The sequence below is a fragment of the Orcinus orca genome, chromosome X (assembly GCF_937001465.1).
Source record: "Orcinus orca chromosome X, mOrcOrc1.1, whole genome shotgun sequence".
NCBI classification, from domain to species: Eukaryota; Metazoa; Chordata; class Mammalia; order Artiodactyla; family Delphinidae; genus Orcinus; species Orcinus orca.
The window spans coordinates 43,452,754-43,469,712 of NC_064580.1; the positions used below are offsets into that span (position 1 = coordinate 43,452,754).

General features: G+C 49.5%; 1 protein-coding gene and 1 long non-coding RNA gene across 12 annotated transcripts; one reads left to right on the plus strand and one right to left on the minus strand.

Annotated features, from left to right (window-relative positions):
• Positions 1-204: 204 nt before the first annotated feature.
• On the minus strand, positions 205-838 carry LOC117197521 (uncharacterized). Its single transcript, XR_004478174.2, has 2 exons — positions 711-838; positions 205-563 (listed from the first exon to the last, which is right to left on the minus strand). It is a non-coding gene; the product is annotated as an uncharacterized LOC117197521 (long non-coding RNA).
• FTSJ1 (FtsJ RNA 2'-O-methyltransferase 1) lies at positions 570-16,609 on the plus strand. Of its 11 annotated transcripts, none has more exons than XR_004478172.2 (14): positions 1,017-2,655; positions 2,931-3,000; positions 3,099-3,189; positions 3,537-3,615; positions 5,036-5,088; positions 5,174-5,227; positions 5,314-5,416; positions 5,519-5,602; positions 6,301-6,404; positions 6,494-6,691; positions 6,908-6,949; positions 11,862-11,915; positions 15,740-15,897; positions 16,340-16,609. XR_004478172.2 is itself a non-coding variant. In XM_049704467.1 (13 exons), the coding sequence occupies exons 2-12, from the start codon at positions 2,535-2,537 to the stop codon at positions 6,938-6,940; spliced, it is 990 nt and encodes a 329-aa protein (XP_049560424.1). In that variant the 5' UTR covers positions 570-713; positions 795-2,534; the 3' UTR covers positions 6,941-6,949; positions 8,413-8,980. The 11 variants fall into 11 exon arrangements, 8 of the variants coding, with proteins under 8 accessions (XP_049560424.1, XP_012392935.1, XP_033265586.1 ...); XR_004478171.2 differs by having other exon boundaries at positions 15,745-15,897; XR_004478173.2 differs by having other exon boundaries at positions 15,836-15,897.
• The last annotated feature ends 350 nt before the right edge of the window (positions 16,610-16,959 follow it).

Consider the following 16,959-nt stretch of genomic DNA (forward strand, 5'->3'; position numbering starts at 1 on the left):
TCAGGGCTTCCTCTCCCTCTCCACCTAAAGAGCTGATTGTTAACCATTTACCAGCACACCACTGAGAGCACTCAGAAGAGTGCCTGGCACATGGTAAACGCTGTAACAAATGTTTCCATTACTATATTTGCTTGTGCACTGGGTCGAGATGCAGTCTTTTTTCTAGGTCCGAGTTAAAAGTGTTTGAAGAACACAGAATTACAGTGTGCGGAACTACACCTATTTAATCCTGCCAATGACTCTCTCTGGAGTCTGAACTACTTGTCATCCCCATTTTACAGAAGAAGAAACCGCAGGTCTGAGACGGTAACAGTCAGAAGGCGCTATCAGTTAGCGGAAGTGGGATTTGAAATTGCAGCCGAGCAGCTTCTGCGCGCTCGCGCACTTAATTAACGTACTCTCCTTCCTCTCAAATTCGCTACCCCAGAGGTGATTGCACTTCGCGGCGTGCGAAAAATAAATAGGTGCCGCCGCGCGCGTTGTATCTTGGGAAATGTAGTCCACAGGTTCAAGGAATACTATTGTACAAGAAGGGAGGGGCGGAGAGTACGTCGACTTTCGCCCTGTAACAAAAGAACAAAGTCAGTTCTCGTGCCTCGCGACGTTTCAGCCATGCCGTGCGCGACTTTGGCGCTTTACTCGCGCCCGTTGCATGCTGGGAACGGCAGTTCGCCCGACCGGCTACGTCGGCGCGAGATGGCGGAACTCACGTGGTACGTTCAGGTCTGGTCCCCGCTTGGCGCGAGCTACCGCGTTCCACGATGACAGGCTTTCCACGCTCTGGTTGCCCTTAGGCATGCGCGACAGACATTCGGATCAACTAGAATACAGACTGAAGCCCTACGACTTCTCACCGGTTTGCGCTCTCGCCGAGGCTCCGGCTGCTTGCGGACCGGCCTCCTTCGTTCCGCTTCTCCCCACTCCGAAAGTTTAAGGTAGGCCCTGGGGCGCGGAGGACTTGGGTCCCGGCCAAGACGGTTGAGGCATGCCTGCGTTGTCCCGCCGGTGAGGGAAGGAGGCAAGTTCGCCCTCGGCGCTGCAGCTGCGTAGTCCGGGCAGCTGGCACCAGGTAGGCTCCAGACCCAAGGTTTGTCTGGAGAAGGGGACCACTCATGCGGGATGGTCTGGGGGTGGGCAGGGGGGCGCAGAGGTCCAGATACCGGCGGAGCCGGTCTTGTGGTCCCATTGGGGACTTGGGCTTTCAGGTAATGAGGAGGAGGGACCGGCGGTGTAGCCAGAGGGCTGTTAATGGGTGGGTGTGGAGGTTTGGTGGGCTGCGTGGGTGTAATAGAGGTCTGGTGGGAGTGTTATTGGGGAATCGGTGAGGGCTAAAAGGCGTGTTTTAGTCGATGTGTTCAAGGGGGCCAATGGGATGTGTTCGTTAATTAATGAGGGGATGGTAGAGTGGGCAACTAGAAGATAATGGGAGGTAGGTAGGAGTGTGATCCTTGAGGGACTGATGGAGGTATGATATTCAACGGGTTAAAGAGTGGTGGGGCATAGTGATTGAAAGGATAATGGTGCGACCGTGGAGGGAATAATAGAGGCCAGTAAAAGTCATGATCAAGGAACTAATGGGAGTAGTGATCAAAGAAGAGAGAATGAGAGGCTGAAGGGGTGTTGTAATCAAAAGATTTTAGTGGGTGATGATGGTATGATCATTGAAGAATTAATAGGAGCAGAGTGAGCAAAGAGGGGGTAATAGTAAGCTGTTGGGTGTGATCATCAAGTGATTGTTGGGTGGGGATAAAGGTGGGCAGTGAGGGGAGAATGTGGAACTGATGTATGATTATCAGGGATTAACATGAATGTGTGGTAGTGAAGGGTTACAAGGGGCTAGTGGTGTGATCTATGAAGGATCAGTTGGAGGGCCAGGTTAATGGGGACTGATAAATCATAGTAATTGAGAGCTCGATGGGGGACTAATAGGCCATGATTCTCCAGGCATTAATGGGGGGGCGGTGATAAAGATGTAGTAATAAGGGAATTATTGGGGGCCTAATCACTTCAGGGGAGAGAGATTAAGGAGGTGGGGAGTGCAGTGAGGTAGTATGAGGATAATGGGGTGAAAACAAGGGATTAATGGGGGGCTAGTAGGGCTATATGACTCTAGGGGCAATGAGGAGAGCTGGGAAGACAGTAAGATGTTATTGGGGGTAAGGTGGGCAGAGAAGGGTTGATAGTAGGGTTTAATATGTGGTGTGTGAGTGACAGCAGTGGGAGGTGGACAGGGTCAGTAATGGGTCATCTATGAGATATGGGTTGGGTTTGTGGGATCTTTGGGGGGGATCTGTGGGGTTAGTGATGGAGCCTGAGAGCTCAGTGGTGGGGTCCTTCAGGCTCAGTGAGGTCATTGGGGTTAGTGACTGGGCTCCAGCCTTCCCACCTGTTGAGTGAGCTGTCACATGGATCAGATGAGCCCGGTTTAGTTTTTGTGGTTCTCGCTGCCCTGCAGAGGTAGGTGATGGCCCACTTACTGATATAGGGCGGCGTCAGCTTACTGTTGGCAGGTCCCTGGGCAAACAGTGTGTGAGATGGGACGGACGTCAAAGGATAAGCGGGATGTCTACTACCGCCTAGCCAAGGAGAATGGCTGGCGTGCCCGCAGTGCCTTCAAGCTGCTACAACTTGACGAGGAATTCCAACTCTTCCAAGGTCCCCACTTGGCGGGCGGGTCACGGGGGGATGGGGTGGGCGAAGGGAATAAACAAGTGGGCTAGGCCTACAGAGCTCCCTGTGGTAGGTGGGCTGACTTGGAGGGTCTATGGGGCAGGGGCCAGGCAGGAAGATGGGCAGGTATGTGAAAGGAGCTGGGCATCTAGGCAGCAGATAGATACGGGTGCTCCCCAGGGGAAAGGGGTGAACTTTGTAGGGTCCCAGGTTGGAGAGGTGGGTGCAGCTGACCACTACACCTTCCTGTGTGTGCTCAGGTGTGACGCGGGCAGTTGACCTGTGCGCGGCCCCGGGCAGCTGGAGCCAGGTGCTGAGCCAGAAGATTGGGTGAGTGTGGAGTCCCAGATGGGAGAGTGGGAGGGCAGGTTAGATGGAGGGTGGACCAGGAGTGATAACTGGGCTGACATGGACCATGTTGTCCACAGGGGCCAGGGGTCCGGCCACGTGGTGGCCGTGGACCTTCAGGCTATGGCTCCACTACCAGGTGTGTTACAGATCCAGGGGGATATCACCCAGGTGAGAGCATGGCTTGGGGTGTTGGGGTGTATCCTGGGCAAAGGCCCCCCAACCTGTGGGCTACGGCAAGTAGAAGAGAGAAAGAGAAAGACAAACAGACTGAGAAAGACAGACAGAGATGGAGTAACTGAGAGAACCCAAGAGAGTGTAACAGCAGAGAAACAGAGCCAGCCTGTCAATCATCACAGAGAGACAGCAAAAAATGATCCCAGAGATGGAGCCTGGTCTTAGGCAAAGCCTGAGAATTTGGCTGACCCAGGGGCTGCGGGCCAGGGCCAAGGGCAGGTGGGGTTAGAGGGCTGTGGAGGGGGTGCTTTGGGGCCACTCATCCTCCCTCTTTTCCATAGCTGTCCACTGCCAAGGAGATCATCCAGCACTTTGAGGGCTGCCCCGCGGACCTAGTGGTGTGCGACGGGGCTCCTGATGGTAAACAGCAGGGATTGGGAGGCCAGGCGGGGGCCCTATGTGTGTCCTTCTCTGTATGTCCCGCCTCTGTTGGCTTCTTTTACTGCCTCTCCTCTCCACTGTCAGCTGTTCCTATATCTAGCAACTTCTCCCTACCTCTGTTTCCTATTCTCTGCCTCTGTCTTCTCCCTCCCCGTACTCTACCATTTGGGTTTTGTCCACCCTTTCATCTTCTTATTGCTCATCTCTCTGCAACTGTCCAATTCCATCTTAGTGTTCACTCTTTTTCTTTTTTTATTTTCAGTTAGTTAGCCATCCATCCATTCAGCACATTTACTGAGCACCTGTTGTGTGTCAGGCACTGTTGTACATGTTGGGAAAATATTTGTGAATAAAATTCTGCTAATCTCTGACCTTATAGAGCTGGTGTTCTAGTGGGAGCAGACAGAAGAGAAACAAGTGATTGAGCTTTGTAGCCTGTCAAAAGGTGATAGGTACCATGGGGATGTCAATGAAAAGGAGAGGGAAGAGGGGAGTACCTGTAGGAATTTTAAATAAAGTTGGGAAGGCCTCATTGGCTTTAGCACAAAAACCTAAAGGAGTCAAGGGAATGGGCCAGGGGCACGTCTGGAGGAAGAACAATCCAGGTAAAGGAATTGGCCTATGCAAAGGCCCTGAGGTAGGAGGGTGCTTGGCATGTGTGAGGTATAGCAAGATCAGCGTGGCTGGATCAGAGTGAGTGAGCAGGAGAGTTGTAGGAGGTGAGAACAGATCCTTGTGTGGATCTTTCTGGGCCACAGTGGTGACTTTGGCTTCTTCACTGAGATGAGAGCGTGGGGAAAACCATGAGAGGGTTGTGAGCAGAGGAGGGCCGTGCCTGACTTGGGTTGTGACAGGATCCCTCTGGCTGCTGTGAGCAGTGTGAGGGGTGAGACCTGGGGAGGGGAGGCCGCTGCAGTCGTCCAGGTGGAGTTGAGAAGATTTGCTAATGGCTTAAATGTGGGTGTGAGGAGAGAGTGGTGGGTGGGTGTGTGTCAAAGGTAACTCGAAGATTTTTGGCTTGAACAACTGGAAGGATCAGATGAGATGGGAAAGATGATGGGAGGAGCAGGTTTGGACAGGAAGATGGGGAGTTTGTTTTTGGATGTATTGAGTCTGAGATGTTCGTTCTGATCTGAGTCTGGAGTCAAGAGGAACAGTCTGGACTGGAGGTAGAAATGATGATAACAATATTCGCGCCTGAGGTGGTTTTGAGAATAAAAATGAGTGCCTAAGGGTTAGGAGCTCAGAGTACGCATCTAGTTGGCAGGTAGTATTTGCATGCAGAACCTTAGCAGTAAGAGAGCCTAGGAAACGTTTTTAGCTCTCTAACCTCTCTGGGAGGTTAGAACAGGAGCATAGCTAGACTGGAAGGCCCCCTAATGCTGTTCTCTTGATGCAGTAACCGGCCTCCATGATGTTGATGAGTATATGCAGGCCCAGCTCCTCCTAGCCGTGAGTAACCCTGGCTGCCCCTGCCTCAGTTTGGCCCCCTCCTGGCTGTCTCCACCTCAGCCTTAGCCATCTGTCCTGCCCACAGGCTCTGAATATTGCTACACATGTCTTGAAGCCAGGGGGCTGCTTTGTGGCCAAGGTAAGACTCAGGGAACCTGGTAGGGGGTAGAGAGGGGTCTCCAAAGGTCATCCTCATGCCTTCATCTCTGCCTCCCCACCCTGCAGATCTTCCGAGGCCGGGATGTGACACTGATCTACAGTCAGCTGCGTGTCTTCTTCTCCACCGTGCTCTGTGCCAAGCCCAAGAGCAGCCGGAACTCCAGCATTGGTCAGTGGGGTGGAGGGGCCAGGCTGGGGGGTGCGCATCTCAGGGACCCATCCGCACGGGGTGGTGCTGGCAGTCGCCCCTCACTCCACCTTATCCCCACAGAGGCCTTTGCTGTCTGTAAGGGTTATGACCCCCCTGAGGGCTTCCTGCCGGACCTGACCAAACCCCTGCTGGACCACTCTTACGGTGAGAGCCAGAGCCCTGGGCCCCATCCCTGGGGAGAGTCTGTCCACCAATGGAATTTATGTCCCAGGAGGGCCCTCAGCCCCACCCCCTGGTGGAAACTCTGCACCTTAGGGGAATTCTGTCCCAAAAGGATCCTCAGCCCCATCCTCTGGAAATTCCACCCCCGTATGGATATTTTGTCCCAGGAGGATCTTTAACCCAGTGGCCTAGTGGTAACTCTTGGACCTGGTGAAAAGTCTGTCACAGGAGGATCCTGAGTCCTACCCCAAGGGAGACTCCACTTGTCTGCGGAGATTCTAGACTAAGAAGACTCAGTCACGCCCCAGGTGGAAACCCCACCCCTGTTTGGGAATGTCATCCTGTGAGGGCCTTCAGACTGGCCCCTAGAGGGAAAAAGCACAGAGTGGCTCTTGTGGCAGGCACACTTGAGTGAGACAAAGTCCAGACAGTATATGGCAGGTGGACATTAGTGCAGTCGGAGAAAAGTGGGTTGGGGGTGTGTGTTTTAGAACAGGTGATCATGGAGGGCTTCCCTGAGGAAGTGATCTGAACCAAATGAAGGATTTCTGGTAAAGGAGGGTAAGAGTAGCTGGTGGATACGTTGGGGAGGCCTCGGTACCCATCCTGGGTGCAGCCTGAGTCACGACTGTTCCCAGACACCCCAGCCCTGTCCTGCCTCATCTCTCCCTGCTTGTCAGATCCAGATTTCAACCAATTAGATGGTCCCACCCGCATCATTGTACCATTTGTGACCTGTGGGGACCTGAGTGCATATGATTCGGACCGCAGTTACCCACTGGATGTAAGCGCCCAGCCAACAGTGGGTGGATGGGGGGTGCTGTCCTAGGTTCCCAGGTCCTCACCACCCCCTGCCGATATGTGTCCCTGCAGCTAGAGGACGGCTCAGAATACAAGTATACTCCGCCCACGCAGCCCCCCATCTCACCACCATACCAGGAGGCCTGCACCTTGAAGAAGAAGGGGCGGCTGGCCAAGGAGATGCGCCCCCAGGACTGCCCCATCAGCACGGTGGACACGTTGCCCCAGTCCCTGGCCGCCCCACAGCGCCACACCCTGCTGGCCTCTGAGGTCTGGAAACACGGGCCCAGAGCCCTTAATGCCCTTTCTCTGTGCCCACAGTGACCCCCTCCTCGTGTGCCTCCTTCTGCCCCAAATCACATGGTTTCTGGGACAAACTTCTCTTCCCTGCCTCCCAATAGCTATAAAAGTCAATGGGTAAAACCAAGTACAGTGAACAGAAAAGCTTAGCCAAGTATCTGAGTCCCTTCTTTTTTTCTTGAGTAGGTGGAAGACAGTGAAATGAACTGTTCGCCTTAAGATGTTAAGGTAAATTTGCCTTTTTGTCTAAGAATTTGAGTAAATGGCACCTTTAAGAAAAAACAGTAAAATTTCACCTTTGAAATTTTTACATCAGCTGGTAAGATTTCAGTCAGCAGACCTTTACTAAAACACCTGATCTTATGTGCCAGGAACTGCTTTAAGGATTTTACATATTGAGGTACTCAGTAAACATTTATTGAGCACATGCTGTGTGCTGGGCATTGTTCTAGGTTTGAAGATAGAGCAGGGAATAACACAGACAAATATCCTGGCCGTCAGAGCTTCTAGTTTGGGAAAGAGGTGATAAGCAGTGACACAGTCTAAATGCAGGAGTTTCCACCCACACATACACAAACTATTTATCTTGACCTCTCTATATATGTACGTACACACACACACACACACACACACACACACACACACACACACACACATATATAAAATGTAAAAGTAATATGGGATATGAAGAAATTTTTAAAGCAGGGTAAAGAGGTCAAGAATTCTAGGAGGTGGCAGTTTGCAGTTTTTGAAAAGGTTATCATGGAAGGTCTCACTGAGGTAATGTTTGAGCAGAGACCTGAAGAAGATGAAGGAGGGAATCGTGTGTTTATCTAGGGGAAGAGCATTCCAGGGAGAGGAAATAGCAAATACAAAGGCCCTGAGGTGGAACCCTGCCTGGTATGTGAGGGAGCAGTGAGGAGCCAGTTTGCCTGGAACAGTCTGGGCTAAACCTATCAGTGCTGGAGGGCTTCGCACACTCAGGATACCACATTAGAGGACATCCCTGTCTGGCAATGGCTTTGCAGGTTATTCAGACCAAGTCTTCCATTAAAATAAGAAGTAAAAAAGACATCTTTAAAAAAATGAAATGGCAAATCACAATGGGAAGAGATATTTATAATCCCTATATATAGTATCCTTGATATTTAAAAAACTGCTATAAATCAGTAAGGAAAAGAAAATATGAGAATGGCCAGTAAGCACATGAAAAGCTGCTCATCAGGGAAATGCAGGCTAGAACTAAAAAGATTGACAATACTAAGCGTCTGGAAGGATGTGCAGCAGTTGGAACTCTTGAATATGCCCATGGCAGCATATAATGGTGTAGCCACTGGAAAATTGTTAGGCATTATCTGCTAAAGCTGCATGTGTGCCAGTTCCACTCCTAAGAAATGAGTACTAGAATGTTCCTAGCCAGCACTATTTGTAGTACCCCCAGACTAGATACAGCCCAAATATCCAATAGCTGTAGTATGGATCGTTAAATCCTGGTTTATTCGCAGTGGAGAACTACACATCAAAGAATGAACATTATATGTTTTATGCATTTTTCTGTGTGTTATGGTTCACAATGAAAGTAAAGGAAAAAACTTCAAAAAAATGTTAGTAGCTGAGCAAACAATGATTATAGTAGAAGACAGTGGGGAAACATATTTTGGTTTAAAACTTCCTTTTACTTTGACCTTTAGTTAGCTGGCAATCTGATAAGGACTCGGAAGCTGTTTGCTGTCAGGAAAACCAGAACTTGAGTTGATGAACTTGTTTTCAAATATCTCATCAACCGGTCCTGAACATACAAGCTCCGAGTGGGAACCTGCAGCAACCACCAGGAACACAGCGAGGAAAGAAACATCACGGAATGTCCGTCTGCACTGCAGAGGGGATTCTTGAGTGGGGTCTTGCCTCTTCTCTAAATCTTTCCAGCCGTGTCCTGATTATGTCCAGAATTTACCCTGAGAGCGGGGGTTCTTAACCTTGGTAGAAGTCAGGGTTATGTGTGGATTTGATGGAGGGATATATTACATCTTTATTTTCACTAAATATAACTGAAATTTTAGCTGTACCCCCGGATCTGAATGTTGGCGTCAAATCACAATAGTAAAAGCAGTGCCTGCAACTTCCACCAATACAGATCACAGTTACTTTTTTATGTTATGTTACAGTCGTTGCAGGCATCTTAAAATATTGTTCACATTGGTCACTACTTTGAATAAGATCTTAAAATTTGATGTATTAATAAAAAAAGTTCATATAGCATCCCAATGTTGTTTCATTTTAACATGGTAACTATTTTTCTAGTTTTATTGAAATACAATTGATATAATGTGTAAGTTGAAAGTGTACAACATAATGATTTGATACATGTGTATATTGCAAGATGACTACCGCGGGTTTAATTAACATCTATCACCTCACATAGTTACAGTTTTTTTTCTTGTGATGGGAAGTTTTAAGATTTGCTCTCTTAGCAACTTTCAAATATACAATATAGTATTGATAAGTATAGTCACTATGCTATATATTACATCCCCAGAACTTATTTATAACTAGAAGTGTTGTACCTTTTGACCACCTTCACCCATTTTTAGATTCCACATATAAGTGAGATCATACAGTATTTGTGTTTCTCTGACTAATTTCATTTAGCATAATACTTACCTCAGGGTCTGTCCACGTAGTCACAAATGGCGGGTTTCCTTTTTTATGGCTGAATAATATTCTATCATATGCATATACTGCATTTTCTTTATTCATTCATCTGTCAACAGATCCCTAGGTTGTTTGCATATCTTGGCTATTGTAGATAATACTGCAGTGAACATTGGGGTGCAGATAGCTCTTAGAGGCAGTGATTCCATCTCCTTTGTATATATACTCAGAAGTATATATTTGGGATATGGGGAATGCTGGATCATATGGTAGTTCTATTTAATATTTTGAGGAACCCCCATGCTGTTTATTTAGTTTCCATAATCCTGTGTATTTGAGCGTGTGTGTGTGTGTATGCACATGCACACGCATGCTTTCAAAAATATTCTATGAAGGGGTCCACAGACTTGATCAGATCAGATGCCAAAGGTTCCCCAGAACAATTTTTTTTTTAGCTATGCTGCATGGCTTGTGGGATCTCAGTTCCCTGATCAGGGGTTGAACCCACACCACGGCAGTGAAAGCCCAGAATCCTAACCACTAGGCCACCAGGGAACTCCCCAGAGCAAATTTTTTACATTAAGAACCCCTCTCTTAAAGGAATATCGGAAAGTCTGCCATGACTGCCGTCCTGAATTTCTATATTTTAGCAAACAGGAGCTGACAAACACGAGCTACATGGGCAGACCCAGCTTCCGCAGCTTACTCGCTTATCTTTAGAAAATCGCTGTTCTTTGTCCACACACCAGCCATTGACCTCAGGACTACCGACATCCCAGTCTGTGACCCCAGGTGTTTCTATACCTGACTTTGTGACCCTGGGAGTGTCCATACTGAGTCTAACCCCAGGGGGCCCACACCACAGCTTGTTAACCCAGGAGTCTTATCACCCACGTCAGTGTGACCACAGGAATGTCCACACCCCAGTCTGTGTGACTCCAGGAATGTAAAACAGAAGTATCCACACAAAAGGTGGTGTGTCCACACCCATCACCGTGTAAATTCAGCAGTGTCCACACTAGAGTCAGTGACGCCCCAGGAGTGTGGACAGCCCAGTTTGTATAATCCCAGGAGTATCCACGTCTCAATTCCCAGGAGCGTAAACACACCAGCCTTTGGGACCCTGTGGGCATACTCACCTTGGGCTGTGTGTCCCTGGTGTCCACCCCCATCTGTGTAACGTCAAAAGTATACACCGAAAGTCTCTCTGACGGGAGCAGTGTCTAATTCCCAGTCTGTGCAAGCCAGTGGAGTCCACACCCCCAAGTGTGTGGCCGAGGAGAGGCCCACCCAGCCTAGGCCTGCTCTCTGAGCTCAGGAGTGCCCACTCTCCACCTGCGTGGCCCTAGCCTTGCGACTCCAGGAGTGTCCACGCCCCTCAGTGTGACCCCAGAATTTTCCACGCCAAAGTCAGTTTGTCCCCAGAGGTACATCCGTCCCAGCCCGTGTGTCCCCAGTGGGGTACGTACTTTAGTCTGAGTGACTCCTGGAGTTTTTCCACCCCGGTCTGTGATGACAGGATTGTTTATTCTCCAGTCTTTGTGACCCCAGGCTTTCCGCAACACAGCCTGTGTTACCCCAAAAGTGTACACGTCCTGGTCAGATGACTGCAGGTTTGTCAATTGCTTAGACTGTGTAACAACAATGGGTGTCCATTCCCCTGTCGCTGTAACCCCCAGGGTTACCACACCTCAGTCATTGTCGCCCCCCAAGGGTGTCTGCAGTGTAGTCTGTGTCACCACAGGAGGGTGTACACTCCAGTCTGTGTGACACCTGGAGTATTCAAAATATAGTCTGTGACCCCATAAGTGTGCATATCCCAAAGCTTCTGACCGCAGCGTTGTAAAAACTCCAGTCTGTTTGACCACAGAGGTGCCCACTGCAAAGTATGTCAGTCAGCGGCAGTGCCCACGTCCCAGTCTGGGTGACTTCACCAGTGGCATATGTCAGGTTCTGTCACCATAGAAATGTCCACCCCCTCTGCCTGATCCCAGGAGTCTCCAGATGCCAGTGTGTGTCCTGAGGGAAGCACACCCCTAGTCTGTGTTACGAAAGCATTGTTTGTTTACACCCCAGTCTGTCACTGTTGGCTTTCCACCTGCCAGTCAGTGTCCCCTAGGAGTGATCATTCCTCAGTGCTTGAAACACCAGGAGTGTCCACACCCCAGTGTATGTAACCCCAGGAGGACCCACAGTCAGCCTGTGTTTCTCCAGAAGGGTCTACACGATAGTCTGTATGACCCCAGGATGATCAACTTTCTGTGTGACCACAGGAGTGGCCACCACCCAGTCCATGTGTCCCTAGGATGGTACACCCTTGACTGTGTGATCAATGAAGTCTCTGTGCTCTGGGATCTGTGACCACCAGGGCGTCACTCCCCAGCCTGCAACTCCAGAGCTTTCTACTCGGTGTGGGAGCAAGGAGTGTCCCCACCTCAGTCTCTGTGGCCCCACAGGCTCATTTACTACGTCATCCCTGTCACCCTAGGAGTAGCTGAACTCCAGTCTGCATGATGCCACAAGCGTCCACATCCCGAACAAGGTGAGCAGAGGGGTGTCTACACTTGAGTGCGTGTGACCATAAACATGTCCTCCCCTTGTCTTTGTGACCCCAGATGGCTCCGGTGGGTTTTACCCTGGCTGTGTCCACATCCCAATGTTTGACTACAGAAACGTCCACAGCCCAGCCTTTGTGACCCCCCAGGAGTGTCCACCCCACAGTCAGAGTCCAGAAGTGGCAATGGCTTAGTCTGTGTGACTTTGGGAGGTTCCACAGCACAGTCTGAGTGGCACCGTGAGTGTGATTATCTCAAACTGTGTGATCACAGAGGTGTCCACGCTCCAGTCTCCGTGGCCCAGGAATGTCCACACTTGAATTTCTGTGACAGAAGCAATGTCCAATCTCGAGTGTATGTGACCCAGTATTGTCCAAACCCCACAGTTGCTGGCACAGTGTGTCTATACCCAGTGCCTGTGGCCTCAGGAGGGTGTGCTCCCATGAGGGTGACCACAGGAGTATGAAAGTCCCATGCCTGTGACTGCTGGTGGGTCTACACTCCAGTCTGGGTGACCCAGGGGAGGATACCCCCCATCTGTGTGACCAAAGGAGTCTCCATGCTCCAGTGTCTGTGATCACAGGGGCGTTGGTCACCCATTCAGTGTGACTGGAGGAATGCCCACACCAAATTCGGTGTGATCACACCACTGTCCACCCCCATCTGCCTGTCCTGAGAGGCATCTCTGCTGCAGTTGGTGTGATCCCAGCAGAGGGCACACTGCAAGCAGCATGACTACAGAGGTCTCCTTCTGGATAAACACAGGCTGACTGTGGGTCCTCCTGGTGTTACATACACTGGGGCGTGGACACTCCTGCCTATGATACTCTAGCAGTGTCCACGCGACAGTCCTTTGACTACAGTGGCTCCCCAGTGTATGTGTCCTCAGTCATGTCATTGTCCCAGTCTGTGGTCCAGACCCCAAAGTTTGTGACTCTGATGGTGTCCAAAGTTGAACCTGTGTGAGAAGGTACCAGATCATAGTCCGTGTGACTCCAGGAGTGTCCACCCACCAATCTGTAGGAATCTAGGAGAACACATCCCAGCCCATGAGACTTCAGGAGTGGCCACGCCCCATCCTGCATGACCACACACCAGGCTGTGTGACGCCCTAGAGCCTCCACACCCGAGTGTGTGACCCCAGGAGGTCCACATTCCAATCAGTGTGACCCCAGGATTGCTTACGCCCAAATCTAGTGACCTCATGAATGTCTACACTGTCATCTGTTTGATCCCAGGAGTGGCCACACCCCAGGCTATGTGACCCTGGGAGGATCCATACACCAGTCAGTGTGACCCCAGGAGGGGCTACATCTAGAGAAAGAGTAATCCAGACAAAGGGGGAAAGCCTGTGCAAAGGCCCTGAGGCAGGAGCATACCTGGCACACTTGAGGTAGAGTGGGAGCAGAGTGAGCGAGGCGCGAGTGGCAGGAGGTGAGGTCGGAGAGGTTACAGGGCCTGGTTCTGTAGGGCCTCTCTGGCCACGGGGAGGACTTTGTCTTTTTTTCTGAGAGAGATCTCAGAGCAGGGCTCTGAGCAGAGGAGGGCCGTGGGCTGACTTGGATTGTAACAGGACCCTCTGGCTGCTGTGAGGACAGACTGGAGTCCTTAAGTCAGATCAGAGATCAGGCTGAGCCATGGAGGGCAGGGGCCCCAGGAGCCAGGGCCATAACCACTTGACAGGCCTCCCCAGGGGGCTGTACATTCTCACTGGGGCATATGGTAGCCCTCCTCCTGTTCCCCAGAAACACAGGATATATTGGGGAGAAGTCATGGGGATTGAATGAAAATGACCTCACTGTGGGACCTCAGGCCAGCCTTGCCTTTCCCTGGGCCCTGGGTTTCCACCTTTGGCAGATGAGTATAATAATTCTTGCCCTGCCAATCTCTCCAGCATCTCTACTCACCTATTCTCTCCAACCACACTAGCCTCCTTGATGTTCCTCAAACACACCAAAGCATTATTCCCACTTCAGGGCCTGTGCGCCTGCTGTTTCCCCTGTGCTTGAACACTTGTCCCAAGATATGTACATCGTTCACAGTTACATGGCTTCCCCCTTCGTTTTCTTTTCTCTGCTTAAAGATCATCTCCTTAGGAAGCCTTCCCTGACTATCCAAAATAGGACCTCTGTATCCCTGCATCCTGCTTTGTTTTTCTTCATAGCACTTAGTACATCCTAATAGTATATTATATATCTACTTGTTGAGTCAGCCAGGGCACTGCATTTGGGGTGGAGGGACACAAAGCACACACAGGTGGAATTTCAAAGAGACCTGAATGAAGGGACAATTACAGAGGTGCAGAGAGTTCAGTAAACCAGTAAGGTTGCTGAGCTACCCAGGGACTGGCATCAGAGGGGTGCTGCCACCATTCCTAGGCCTGAAGGGGCAGGAACGGGAACAGTGTTCCCGAAACCCAGGAGAAGCTGGAACCCAGCCCCAGCCAGTGAACACCTGGCTTTCTCTGTCCTTGTGTTGTCCAGTCACCTACCGGGGCCTCTCATTGGCCAACCCCGCTGGAAGCCAGGTGGGGCAGAGCATGGCTGATGGAGTCCACACTGGGACACAGGGCAGGACAGGGAAGGAGGGAGAATGGATTGCCGGGGGTGAGGGGACAAGTAGAATATCTAACATGTTAATTTAGTGTTTTCCATTGCCTATTGAATAATACTGAGCATGGGAGGTCCCTGAAGACAGGTGTTTGTGCCTGTTGTGTTCTCTTCTGTGTTTTTAGTACCTAGAGCAGTGCATGGCACACTTAATAAATACTTGTTGAAAGTATGAATGAAACAAAATAATAGATATAAATGTAACAAAATAATAGATATAAATGTATAATGCAAAAGTGAAAGGATGAGCCACAGACTGGGAGAAAATATTTTCAAAATACATTATCTGACAAAGGACCAGTATCCAGAATATATAAAGAATTCCCACAATTCAATAATAAGAAAACCAACAACCCAATTAAAAAATGGGCAAGAGATTTGAACAGATACTGCACCAAAGAGGAAATACAGATGGCAAATAAACATGTGAAAAGACGCTCAACATCATTAATCATTCGAGAAATGCAAGTTAAAACCACAATGAGATATCATTATACACTTATTCGAATGGTGAAATTTAAAAAGACTGACCATACTAAGTGTTGGCCAGGCTGAAACTCTCCTATGGTGCTGGTAGGGGTGTTAAATGGTTAAGTCACTTTGGAAAACAGTTAGGCAGTTTCTTATGAAGTGAAGCATACACCTACCACACAACCCAGCAATCCTACTCATAGGTATTTATCCAAGAAAAATGAAAACTTGTGTTTATACAAAAACCTATATGCAAATATCCATAACAGCTTTGTTTGCAATCACCCCAACCTGGAAACAACCCACATGTCTTTCAACTGCTGGCAAATAAACGAAGAAACTGATACATCCTCACTTACTACTCAGCAATGAAAAGCAAACTACTGATGCATCCAACATAGATGACCCTCAAATGCACTAGGCTAAGTGAAAGGAGCCTGAATAACAAGGCTACATACTGTCCGATTCCACCTATATGGCATTCTGGAAAAAAGCAAAACTGTGGGGATAGCACACAGATCAGTGGTTGCCAGGGAGGAGTTAGGGGTGGAGGGAGGGGCTGACTTCAGCGTGGCCACACAAAGAACTATTTTGAAGTGAGAGAACTTCTCTCCTACTAGTGGCAGTTAACCAACTAGTTTTGTTTGTCAAGCCTCGGAGAACTGTATGCTACAAAGGAGACATTTTACTGTATGTAAAATATACCTCAGTAAATATGACTTTTTTTTAAGTGCAGTACTTTGCAAGCAGTAAGGAATTCTATGTCTACAAGATGGGCTGTGATCGTGCCTGTTGTTCCTCCTCCTCTCCATCTGGTTTCTGCACAGACACGTCTCAGGAACTCATCTGAGGAAAAGGAGGAGCTGTAGCCATCCTGCCACAGCTCAAGGTAGCGCTTTGTTTGTTGACTGTTAGGACCTGAATTGTGTCCGCCTACAAATTCATGTGTTGAAGCCCTAGCCCTCAATGTGACTGTTTTTGAAGATGGGGGCTTTAAGGAGATCATAATTAAATGAGGAATGAGGTCATAGGAGTTGGTTCTAATCCAATAGGACTGGAGGGAGTCTTATAAGAAGAGGAAGAGACACCAGCGAGCTCTTTCCATGCATACGTGCACAGAGGAAAGGCCATGTGAGGACACAGTGAGAAGGTGGCCATCTGCAAGCCAGGAAGAGATGCCTCACCAGAAACCAACTCGAATGGCACCTTGATCTTGGACTTCCAGCCTCCAGAACTTTGAGAAAATGTGTCTGTTGTTTAAGCCACCCAGTCAGTGGTATTTTGTTATGGCAGCCCTAATACATTGAGCAAACTAATACTTTGCCTCTCAGTTTCAGATCTGACTCCAGGAGACTCATTTTGGCCATGTCTGAGGACAGCAGGCATTCAAGTGAAAGAAGGAAAATTCAGCACAGTCTCCCTGTCTAGCTGAACGGGGCTCTGAAGCTCAGAGAGGGGATGTGTAGCCAGAGAAACACAGGGTGAAATCCACAGCACTCCCACAGATCGGATTCTGGGGGCTGTATCCACAGGACATCCTCAGCCACACTGCAAGATGAGTAAGAATTGTTGGGGGTAATAAAAATTTTTTTAAAAAATAATTGTTTGGGGAGTTTTCAGAACCGCCCTAAGCCTCCTTCTAAAACCCCACCCAAACCTGGTTCACGCCAGGCTGTTCTCCCACATAACACGTATGCAGTTTAGAGCCACTGGTGCCGTGGTTTGGGAGAGTAGCTGTAATGGTGTAGTCTCAGGCTTGGTGGCAGCCCAAGGTTAGGGACAAATGTCTGAATCTCTCTAGGTGGCAGGGGCTGGGGAAAGCTGGGGTGGATCGTAGATCACAGACCGCATCTCACAAGAAAGTTCTGCCAGACGCAGGAGCTGAAAGCAATTACCAGCCAGGCAGAGTTGGTGATTGAAAGCTTCCAAGGGTTATCGGGTGTGCACGCCC